Source organism: Leucopleurus acutus (assembly GCF_964270905.1).
Source record: "Leucopleurus acutus genome assembly, chromosome: 4".
NCBI classification, from domain to species: Eukaryota; Metazoa; Chordata; class Mammalia; order Artiodactyla; family Delphinidae; genus Leucopleurus; species Leucopleurus acutus.
This window is the reverse complement of record NC_139146.1, coordinates 48,810,141-48,822,734: the sequence shown is the minus strand read 5'-3', so window position 1 is coordinate 48,822,734 and position 12,594 is coordinate 48,810,141. Positions and strand designations below refer to the sequence as shown.

Sequence of the window (12,594 nt, the reverse complement as noted above, 5' to 3'; positions counted from 1 at the left end):
AGTGACACTGCGTGATGAACTCCCCGGGGCGGTGAGCGCCACCTCCCCGCAGAGCTGCCAGGGAGCCCTCAAGTGAAACCTTCCCTATGGATGCTTGTCCGAAACGCCTCCCCAGTCTCCTCCACTCCCTCTCTCCAAGGTGCCATTCTCATCTCGGCCTTGCCCGCGCCCCTGGGTGGGAAGAGCCCGCCTTGCCTTTCCCAACACCTAGCCAAGTCGCATGACTGGGTCTAACTTCAATTGGGAAAGTTTCCAGTCTAGGAGTTCCAGGACTTTCTGGCGCTCTGCCCGGTTCTGGAGAAGGCATCTCCTTGCTCTTCCCTTCTGGTGTCCTTCGAATTCAGCCTAACTTTGCGCAGCAACATCGCGAGCTCTAGCCTTGACTTGGAGCCCCTGGGGGATCCGGCAGCGCGTTCTCTGCGAAGGCGCGGTGCCCTCGAGCCCCTCTGCAGAGCCGGCGCTGCGCGCACCAAGAAGGGGTCCGGGAGGCGCCGCTCACAACCCGCTGGCAACTCTCGGAGTCGCCTCCGGTCTCCTTAGGGTCTGGCTACTCCGTGGCCAGACCCCCGCGCCAGCACCCCCTCCCCCATCCGGTGACTCGGCCGCAGGTGGCAGAGGCGGCGCGCGGAGCGGGAGAGGGGAGGGGCGCCTCGCTCCCGGGCTCTCGGTTGGCGGCTCCCGCTTCCAGCCCGCCGCCCGCGCGGCCCCGCCGCCCAGCTCCGCGCAGCGCCCCCGGCGCCCCCCTCCGGCCTCCGCCCGCACCTGCACGCCGCTCCGCGCGCTTCGCAGCCGCCGCCGCTGCCGTCGCCTCTCTCTCTCTCCCAGCGCGGCGGACGCCCCCGGGCTGAGCGGCGAGGGCGCTCTGGTGCTAGACCCATCGCCAGACACCCCTGGGCCGGTTGACTCCCGAGTCCCGCTCCTGCACCCCGCGTCCCCAAAGATGAATGTGAGGAGGGTGGAAAGCATCTCGGCTCAGCTGGAGGAGGCGAGCTCCACAGGCGGTAGGATGCAATAAGCATTGGAGCGGGCGCCCGCTTCTACCCTCCTTCCCTTGCAATCTCAGACGGGAACCCCTTCCCGGGCTGGGGACGCTTGTTGCCTCTGCTGCATGAGAAACAGTCACCGGGGTGGGACTGGGAAGGGGAGGCGGCCGCGGCGGGAATGGGGGTGCGAAGGAGAGGGGGTGCATGCGAGGTCCAGGTCGGGGAAGAAGAGGTGTTTGAAGTGTGTGTGAAACTCGCCGGTGGCAGGGCCCCCTGCGATCCTGTGCCTACTTTTGCCTTCTCTGAAAATTTCCCATGTTGTTGGTGCATCTGCCAGGTGACTTTAGACCACACACTTCCTTCTCCTAACACCTGGGGATAAATGAGCTGAAATAGCATTGATCCTCTCCCTCCACGTTGCCTTTGTGCTCCCAAACATTTCTTCATTAAAACTCTGTTTTGGTCCCCTGGTAATATACAGGCGGAATGTTTCCCAGGTCAGATGCTTCAGCAGAACCGTTTATGTCTTGTTTTTGCCAGCTTCAGTTTGGTGTGTTCGGAGAAAATGGTCCTCAGTGACCCTTGGAAATAATTTATACATAGTACAGCCTTGGAAAGGTACTGGGCACTCTGTGCAAGGAGCTTGGTTTCAGAGTATTGTGCATTCTGCGAAAGCAGGGAAAGGGCACGTTTTGATCACTTTAGTGGTATCCGTAGCGAAATACGGGACGATATCTCCCACCCCCCTCAACCCAATAAAGCCTCTTCGGTTGAATCGATTTGTTTTTAGATAGCTTAAATGTGTATAGTTTTTTAGAGGAGCCGTAAATCGAATGAAGGGTGTTGTAGGGAAGCTGAGAGTGATTGAGAGCTGGACATTTCCCAGATTATATAAGATGAGGAGTCACACATGGCTATGAAAAACTTGCACTTGATGTAAAGTTGCAAGGAAAGAGGCATTTCCACATTCTACCTGTTTATATCCAGGGAAATGGGGCCACTTCAACTTGAGTCCATCACCCTAATTTATGGACATTGAGATTTGGACACATTCCCTTTCTTCCCTTCCCTCCATTAGTTCAGGTGATTGTAACTGGGAGGACTCTAGTCTTCTTAGTATGTGAAATTTTAAAGAAAATGTCCTTGTAGGCTGGAAAAAATAATATGACGGTCACCTTTAAAGCCCCAAATTTGACTTGTAATGATGTTTAGTTTAGGTCTTCCTTGTGACGATAGCTGCCACTCATTGCAAACTAAGTATGTCTAGGATATATTTTATGAGCGATACTCATAATCTTGAAGAGACTGAATTTTTCAGAATGGCAGTTTAAGTGTAGAGCGCTCAGTAGTTGTTGAGTTCATAGGCTCTCTGTCTTTGCAGTTCCTTTGACTCAGAATAGGGTAGGGAGCTAGCTATCCTTTCAGGGACTTACTCATGCACAAGGCAATAGTAGGTACTCAAAGATAGAGAGGGTTGTAGGATCAGAAGTCCGGGCAACTGGGTGGCTTGCATCGTCCGGCCGCTCAGCGATAACAGCTTTTTGGCTGGGCCTAGTCTTTAATTGGCCAGATGGGGATTGAATCAGCACGTCTGGTCTATTCACAGTGCCATAGGTGGCCATAATCTCTACTGGATAAAATGAGAAAGATGAAATCACATCTGGGGAGTATGATGTATTAAAAATAACTTTCAGTACCATCTCTAGACTCAACATGTGCTCATTGTTCCTTTGGAGAATAGAAAGATGTTGATTTATATCTTGGCTCAGGTGGACCAAAAGGGAAGTGTTTTCTGGCTTGAATTGATTTGACACCTGTTTCTTGAATTGTACTCACACGTTTTTAGAGTTAATTGTTATAGAAGAAAAAAAATGTTTGAAGCACCTTTTTTTAAGCACCTTTTTTTTTGTTCTTAGTGTAATTGTTTCAAGTTTATATTAGAGAACGATCCCCAGATATGTAGTCTATATTATTTTCAGCAAACATAAGCTTTAGTACGTTGGTGATTTGTGCTCAGATATAGGGTAGTCTGGACAATCCTGGGACAAGAAAAGTGTCATTTTTGAAGGTTTCAACTCTAGTTTCAATTCTTGTTCTAAAACAGTAGTCCCTGACCTCTTGTTTCCTTTCAAATAAGTGGGACATTAGCATAACTTCTTATGTGACCATGATGCTTTTCTCTTGAATATGTGCCTCTTGGATGGAGGTTTATAAAATGATTTAATTGAAATTTAAACAAAATTTAACTGGAGGATCAGACTGAGAGGAATGTATGAAGATTAGAGGGAAATCAGGAGTTGGAGAAGTGTGTGTGTGTGTGTGTGTGTGTGTGTGTGTGTGTGTTTTATGACCTGACTCTAGAGCCAGAATACTGTGAAAAACAGTTTGTTGAGAAACACAGGTGAAAACTACACTAAAGTGAAAGTAGGGAGGGAAATGCAGGAAAGATGGGAGCAGGGTTGTGTTGCGTTGCTAAAAGTTGAAAATAAAATAACTAAAAAAAGCTCATTCCTCACTCTTTTCAACAGGTAATACGTTTAATATGCTAACTGATTAATACCACTTCTAAGTCACTGTAGTTGACACTTAATACTGTGCAGAACAGAAAGTGGACGCTTGTCAGTGACTTCATACAAGTAGAGAAGCTTTCTTTGGAATCATACTGCCCACTTTTACCCTGCCTCTCATCAGCTTCCACATTAACCCAAAAGCTTGCCCCAAATATATTTTTCATGTCATTGTCCACTCCCATTATTTTGCTCCCCTGCTGTAAAATCAAACATAATCCTGCTACTGGTGGAGAGGGAGATGCCAATTCACTGGTGTACTTGAAAGAGAATCAGAAAGAAGGTCAGAGGAAATAGCCCCATAAAATTGTTCATCAGTGTCCTTAATTTGTGACCTGTAACGTAGGGATGGCAGGTGTTATGTGATGTAGTCTACAGCTAAAAGTGGGGAGGGAAGTGGGTGTTTCAGCAGTTGCTGGAGGAGGTAGTAGAGTGGGCGTGGCCCGCAAATTGACCCAGAGCTGGACCTGGGTAATCAGAGGCCCCTCCCCCAGTCCCCTGTCCTTGGAATGTACGTTCTGCCCACTCCTCTCACAGCCCAAGCCATTTTCAAGGACACAGCCTTGAGAGAGTAACTTGTTGAGATCATCTGGGTGGTATACGTGACTGAACCTAGTTAAAGCCTCTATGTAAACCTTTAAGAATCCGGTGGGCAGGTGTGGAGATCTCTTCGTCTTGCTTTGCCCAAGACAAGCCTTGTATTTAAGGTCACTTGCTTAGTAAACCTGCCACCAGCCAATCTGGAGTGGTCCGCCTCTTTCTTTGGTCTCTTTTTGTCCTCTGTGTATGGGGCCCAGTATCAAATTTCACCTGGGAAGCCCCTGAGTTTGGGAATCAACAATAGTACAGTGAATAATCCTCTTCATTTTTGTATTGTGTGATGGATGTATCATGGCTCCAGCTTAAGTTTGGGGTTTATTAAGGATAAGGCAAACTCGGAGTAGTAACTCCACAAGGGTAGTAGTGAAAAGCCTGTTTATTCTGAACCAAGGAGAAGCTTTTTATGGCACAAGGCATTATTCTGTTTTCTCTGTGTTGTTGAATGTAAGAAGGTTCTAACCAAATGATATGGTGAAGTGTTAAAATTCAACAACCCTCTTCCCCTTGCTCCACTTCTTTTTTTCCTGGCCAATGCTTATGCAGAGTTTCATAAAATAAGTCTATAGATGGTTTGGAAATTAATGATCCATGCAGTATAAAACGTGTGCAAGATTTCTGTGGAATCATAGACCGTGTGTGTGTGTGTGTGTGTGTGTGTGTGTGAGAGAGAGAGAGAGAGAGAGAGAGAGAGAGAAGGAGAAATGGAGGTAAGGAGGGAAAATGAATTTTTAATTTGTTCAATGGGCCTTTACCATCCTTAAAAATATTTTAAAGTTATGTAACTACATCTGCCACTACACATTTATTCACCCTTGGGCATTAAATCACTCACTTCTTTTTCACAACTGTTCATTGCTTAAAGGTCCTCGTGGTCTTTTCTCCATTCCCATTGTCCTGAACTCACTGCAATGCTTCATGCTGTTTATCCACACTCCTTAGAAGACTGTGAACCCTGAGAGCAGAGCCGTTGTGTTGTGCCCACCACTGTGTCCCAGCATCTGGACTGAAGCCTGACATACAATATTTGCTCAATAACAGATATTTGTTGAACGAAGTCTCCTCCCTTGCATTTTGTGACACTGCATTATTCTCTTTCCTCCTACTTCTCTCACATCTCCTTTTCTGACCCTTATTTCTTCCTTTGCTCATTTTGTGCAACTTTGCGCAAAGTTCTTTCTTCATTCCCTTCTCTCTCTCTCCTCCCTCCCTAATCTGATTGTGATTTTGATGCATCTTACCTGGATGCAGAGGACTCCTTAGTCTATAGCTCTGGCCCGACCCCTTTCCACATTACCAGATGGACGTTTCCATGCCCTGTTGGTCAGACCTATGAGCAAGTTTTACCAGCGCCTTGAAATCAGTATGTCAGAAAAGACGTATCCTCTCTTCTAAGAATAATTTCTTGTCCAAATTTTGATAATGGTGACATCATTTTCTGAGGCGTGCAGTTATAAAATAAAGCAAAGTGTTTCCTTCTGTATGGTACTTCCTACCTTGATTCTTTCCTCCCCTTCCACGTGGAATCAGTCACCAAGCCTTACTCATTCTCTTCTGATTCTCTTCTAGCTTTTACGTCCAGCTCCCCCACTCCAACTCCCATTGCATCACTCAAGATTATATTATTTCCCAGGCCATCATGGCTGTCTCCTATTTGCACTAAGTGCGGCTCCCCGCTCACAACCAAATAAATTTACCAAAACCTGATTTGAGTCAGGCCCTTCTCTTTGTATGCAAAATCCTTGCCATTACTTATGGAACTAAAAATACTGTTTTCTTAGCTTGATAATCAAGGTTTCCATGGTGACAGGCCTGTATCCCAACATTTTCTTTTCATGGCTCTTCTAGGGCTACACCTTCACCTGCTAAACCGAATTGTTCCCTAGTCCCTACACCTATCTCATGTTGTACCTCCTTCTTAGAATGAACTTCCTGCCCCAGCATTACCCACTGAACATTGTTGAATGCTCAACATCGAACACGTCCTTCAAGACTCATCTCAAATGCCGTGTCCTTTTCAATGCAGCCTTACTGATTTCTCCCTGTCTCCTCCCCGAAGAATTACACTTTGAATTTTTGTCGGTCATTCTCCTTTCATTTTGACTGATATCTGAATAACAAGGCAGAATAAGCTATGTATATTTGTTTGGTGTGCAGTCTTAAGTTGTAACTCCTTGATGGCGAGTACCATACATGAATTGCTAAGTTTTGTACCCCTGCGGATGACTGGCACAGTGCTTCAAAAAATAATAGGTGCTTCAAATGTAGTTACGGAATTTAAACCACACTGCCCAGTGGTAGACCCATCAAAGACCCAAAATTACAATTCACGTTTGATTGCTTGTTCAGCTGTCTACCGGAAGTGGAGTTGTTTTTTGGTTCTGTCTTTTCCATTCAGTAGGCCAGGTCTATGAGCAGAGTCATCTGACACCAAGATAGTGCTGCTCTGAACTGTGCGTGTTCTTGCATCTGTAATGCATGGCTGTGAGAGTTTACATCATTTCCAAAGAAGAGCTTAATAAGTAACCAGTGTTTTCTGTGTCTTTAGAGCAATAGGCAGTGTCATCTTTGGATACTGTTGCTATGACTGTCCCTCATCCTTAATACCTTCCAGACTTATCACCCCTAGGATTGGTAGTTCAGGGGACTCCCAGTTAGTGATTATCACCTCTCCTGGTTCCCCTTCCAATAAAAGAGTGGAAACATGAGTTAAGTACTCACTCTGAATCATGATCGTGATTGTCGATACTAGTCTGAGTTAGTGTTACAGAGAATAGGCCTTAACATTTCCCAACCCAGAGCCTAACTGGCTACACCACCATGTCTGCCATTGTTATTACCATCATCATTATCTTCATCAGATGATAAATCCTTTCATTATAGCAGTGGCTGTGGAAAGGAATGGAAAAATTAAAAAACTGAAACATCATTCAGCATATACACATCCACTTCCTCCGGCGCATTTTCTTTCATATCAGACTTCACAGAGTCAGGCCGTGTTGGGAGGGAATTGGCAGAGCTGCAGAAACCATGGCAGGGCTGAGATGAGATGAGGTTCAGTATTTTTTACTCTCACCGCTGGGGCTGTCTCCCTTCTTGCCTAGTTTCTTTGCTGTAGGCTGCTCTATACACATACATATCCACATATTATTAGAAAGTCTGAAAAACAGAGAGACTCTCAGCGTTTACACATGTAACTTCTTTGTACACTCTGACCATCTAATGAATAATGTGAACATGGATATAAATGTAAAATTTGCCATATTGAGCACTTGGCCTTCATGCCGATATGTTAAGCGCTGATTTTTCTTCTCTAATGGACACAGCCAGTGTGGTTGAATGACTGTCCCATTGGAAATAGGTTGTCCCTTTGGATATATTATTGACCTTTTGGAAACTTCTCTCTCCAACATATTCTACCCTAATTATTTTTTTAGGTAAAAATAAGTAGTCAACCCATTTTACAGTAACAGTGCATAACTTTTTGGTTACCTGGAATTTGGACTAGCTAGTTGGAAAGTGTCCCCCCAGGGATTCGGGCAGCATCTGCTCATGAACAGTGAATAAAAAGTCTTCAGGGAATTCGAACTGGCAATTTTTTATAGATCTTTACTCTAAAAAGCTTTTGGAGAAGAAGTAGACTTCATGCCCAGATGTCAACACTTCTTAATATTTGAAGGATCTTTTGAGTGAAGCAGTTTATTTAAGAAATGACATTATCTGCAGCCCAAATAGGAATCAAAATCAGATTTGACTGATATAGTAACTACTGCAGTCTAATGACTATGCATGCTTCCTCCCTTCCTCCCCCTCTCCCTCCCTCTCTCTTTCTCTCTCTCTCTCTCATGTCTTCACTGTAATAGCATCTGCACACTGTGTTACAGTTGCCCGGGTGCCCTGAAGTATGTCCCCAAATATGACTTTTTTTGAACCAGAGAAGATGTGACTTCCAAAAGTCTTCATGAGCTTCATAATAAAATTGGGTGAAAATAGCACATGCAGCTATTAAACTGATCTACATCTCAGAATAGATATCCTGCCAGGGGCTTTATTTTGGGTTGTAACTTTTTTGTACTTTAATTAAATTTTCATTAGAATACCATGAGAAACTACTCACACAAAAAATTGATCTAGCCCATACCTTTTATCCATGTTTTGTATGTGGTAAGTGCTCCAGGGATGTGTTGAATGAATAAAAGCATTTTATATTATGGTTATACCCTAAAGGTGGAGATACCCTCTCGTACTCCAATCCATTCCATCACTGTGGAAATGGGATCATTAGGTCTTCTTGTTGTGTCTGCAGAGAGTTTGGAAAAAAACCCAAACAATAATATAGAAATAACAAACAGACATTTCAAAAATAACCCTGTCAAATCCAGTCCCGAGAACAAGTTTGATTTAGAGCAATTTTATTTAATTCAGAAAGGTGGGAACATGGGAACATATAAAATAGCTACTGAGTATCATGTTGCTGTTCCTCTTTCTTCACCTATAAGATGGTGGTAATTATATCCATTTGTAGGTTACAGGGATGCATTCCATAATGATGAAATGAGATTAATCAGCAAAAGTATGTATTTACAATGAAACTACTTGGTGCTGGGATGAGTGAGATGTAGAGACTGCCTTTAGAGACCTTACGGTTTATTCAAGAGATGTTTACTGAGTATGCACCAGGTATTTAGAGTCGAGTAGGGGAGAAATAAATAAACATGTATATTTTAAAATATTCATTGCCATACAGACATAAAGATGAAGTGAGATGGATGTTGAAAAGCAAGATTACCTCCAGTTGATATAAGTGCCATTCCTTTCCAAGTGAAAGCAGTGATATTGAACTTGATTTTTCTCTCTTTGGGATCTTACAGAATAAAGCTATCAAAAGAACTGAGCTCAAAATTCTATATTTGTTCTATCGTCCAATATTTCCCTGCCTTCCATTCTCCTGTAATATGGGTTTATGTGTCCACCACTTAAATACATTGTGACGTTAAGCCATTTTAAAGATTTTTAAAACCTATGATGCTGGGAGTCTGTGAAGAAGTGCACTTTTTTCATAAAACAAACATGATTTTGATGCTTAGAGAATACAAAATGAGTAATAACTTCTATTTAAAGGTAGTCACAAAGGAACTGAAAATGCCTAGCTCTTTATTTGCCAGTTTAAATAATGTTCTGGTAAAGGCAGAAACATTTCAAGTTAGTGTAGGATTTTAAAAAAATTAAGTGGAGGCATGGACATATATACACTACCAAACATAAGGTAGATAGCTAGTGGGAAGCAGCCACATAGCACAGGGAGATCAGCTCGGTGCTTTGTGACCGCCTGGAGGAGTGGGATAGGGAGGGTGGGAGGGAGGGAGACGCAAGAGGAAAGAGATATGGGAACATGTGTATATATGTAACTGATTCATTTTGTTGTAAAGCAGAAACTAACACGCCATTGTAAAGCAATTATACTCCAATAAAGATGTTAAAAAATTAAGTAGAATATCACTCTGATTCTTAAATGTGACTTTATAGAATCAATCATTTATCATAAGGATATTATTATACCTGATTTAATATTGTGAGCACTTGTGAACATCAGATTCGCTAAGTCTTTCTTGCATCTTTTCCAAGAATTCCTCAAATACTCTTTTTGTATCATCTATTTCCCCAAACGCCCTTTAATTTGAGGCTTCCTTCTGGGCTGCGTGGTATTATTGCAATCTGTTTCCTATTTCCTTTTCTCGCTTGGTCCGGTTTCATCATAGTTTCCTGCTGAAGTTGTGATTTCTGAGAGAGTTGGTGCAGGTTCTGAAACACAGGTGCCTCGCGTTAATTTGAAGGTTGTGGGGAGGGAAATCTTGGGAAACAAGAATAAAATAATGAGAGTTCAGAACCAGGCATTGGGAAATGTGGAAAAAGGAAGGTGGAAACTGTAAAATACAGCCATATGCGGTGACACAGAGGGAGAGAATTCTCCTGCTATTTATTTAAAGAATAAACCCCATTTTTGATGGTGGTTTTATAAGATGGTTTTTAAAAAGGCAGCACATCCTAAACTGCAAAACTCAAAGGTGATATAAATACTAGTGCTTCTGACATAAGTACCAGATTTGCAGTTAAACCGTATAAAACCTCCTAGTTCAATTAAAGTTGTGGGTATAGATTCTGAATGAAAATTAGTCACTACAAAACCTAATACTTTAAGATTTGTGTTCACTTCTCAGGATAAATACAATGCAAAATCTACAAACACTACACTGGGAAGATTGAACTGTAGAAATACTTTGTTAGAAACATTGCAATTTAAAGCACAGTTACATTTATCTTGGATCCCTGATCATGAGATTATGGCTTTTCATAAGTATCATTAGAATAGAATTTCAGATCTCAAGCAGTGACAGTTATAACTTCTTAATGCAATTTATGTTCTGGTAGTTTCAAAATAGTTTTGAGGATGCTATTCGACAGTCCTTTGAAACACATTGATCAATTACCTACTATAGGAGGGACACTGCAAGTCAATATTTCAGAAAATAAAAAAGCATGTTAGTTGTTTAGGAATTAAGCTTTTAAATCATATCTACCTTCTCGACCCCAGAATTCTACTTGATCTGAATTGTATATTGATTAGGTAGAGCATGTTGGCTTATCTCATTTTCACAGACACGTGCTAACTAAATACTCTCCTAGGACCCTGGGGTAAGTCCTTGATGGAGGATATCAGAAGCTGCAGTCCTTGTCTTCTATGAAATAACAAGCTGAAGGAGCACAGAGTACACCTTTCATAATCACACGATTTTTACTAAGTGATATGGGTTTCAGAGTCACATAAAATACAAAACAAGTCCTATGTGGAAAAACTAGCATTAAACTGTAGACTAGATAATATTGCTACTCCACCTGTCAGTGGGGGATTCTCCAAATGGGAGGCAATTTATTCTTTTGTAAAACGTATTAAAATACCTATTTTTTTCAAGTATTGTTCTAAGTACTCGAATACAGAGATGAAAAATATCCCATGGGAAACCCTGAATCTAGTTAAAGAGATAGACATGTGAGATGGTAATTGGAATGTCAAAGTCTTAGGACAGCACTAAGCACAGAGTGCTTTGGAAAGACATATATGAGTCACCTCATTCAGGTAGGTAGGATCACAGTAAGCTTCCTAGACTGGATGGGAATGGAGGATGAGAATGAGTTTTCCAGGTAAAGACAGCAGGTGGGATGATGGATGTTTTAGGCAGGGAACGCTGTGGTTCTGAGGCTGGTTCTAAGGAAACGTGGTGGTACGATCAGGGGGCAGTGAGAAGTCCTGTGTGCAGTGAAGGTTGGGGTAGAAGGAAAATGGAGAGCTGGAGCAGTAGTCAGCATCAGGATGTGAAGGCATCGGGGAGCTACTGACACATTTCAGTCAAGAGCACAGCATGATCACATTTGCACATTGGGAAGATTACTTCAGTGATGTGGCAAATGGACCGAAGGGGAATGAAACAGTGGGCATGGAGACCTGCTGAGGTAGAATTGCAGGTGAGACACACTGGGATCGTAGTAAAGCACTGGTGATGTGGTGGAGGATGGAGGGTACACATGAGATAAGCAGAGGATGAGACCAAGAAGACTTGATGATAGGTTGTAATTGGGGTTGGGGGAGAAGTAGCAGCCTGGGTCATCTTCTAGATTTCTGGTTTGGGTGACTGGTGGGTGACATATGTTTATGAAGATGGGAAATACAGAAGGAGGTTTAGTTGAAAGAAAATGAGATCAGTTTGGGACTGTAACATTTAAGACCTTTTGGGATATCAAAATGGAGATGTCCAGTAGGTACTGGGCTGTAGAAATCTGGTACATAAGAGTGAGATTTGATTCTGTAGACAGTGGGGAGCCAGTTGAATTTAGGAGTGACAGAATGAGGAATATTAATTTTGCATAGCTGTGTAGGCTGCACCGTTGACAAAGATGTCATTAGGAGGCTGTTGTATTAGTCTAAATGAGGGAAAATAAATGTTTGAACAACGGTAAAGGCAGTGGGAATGGAAGGGTGGGATGACTGGGAAGGAGAAAGATGGGGAGATTGGTGACAAGTGACAAGTGGTGTCATGATGGAGGAGCAAGGAAGACAACAGGTTTTGGGGGGGAAGATAACATGTTCATTTTTAGAAATATTGATTTTGATGTGCTAGGTGAGCATCCAGGTCAAACTGTCCCAAAGGCAGTTGGAAACGTGGAGTTCAAGTTCAGTTGATTTTAGAGAAGCACACGTTTATTAAGCATCCAGTGTTGCGATGGGTATTGGGAATAGAGAGATAAATGAGCGATGGCCTTACTTCCAAGATGCTGGCTATGAAACTAAGCTGGAGAGTCAAATTTGGGAGCCAGTTGCAAATAGATAAAGGTAATTGAAGACATGAAGGTGAGTAGGAGACAAAGTTTAGGATTAGAGCTATGAAGAATAA

General features: G+C 42.9%; 1 protein-coding gene across 2 annotated transcripts in view; it reads left to right on the top strand.

Moving 5' to 3' along the window:
* Positions 1–940: 940 nt before the first annotated feature.
* The window catches only part of KCNIP4 (potassium voltage-gated channel interacting protein 4), a gene marked incomplete at both ends in the record, with an annotated part of 1,207,446 nt that continues 1,195,792 nt past the window's right edge, over positions 941–12,594 (top strand). For both annotated transcript variants that reach the window (XM_082837584.1, XM_082837580.1), the window contains one exon: positions 941–1,001. In XM_082837584.1, the coding sequence (XP_082693710.1) occupies positions 941–1,001 (61 nt within the window). The remainder of the gene's footprint in view (positions 1,002–12,594) is intronic.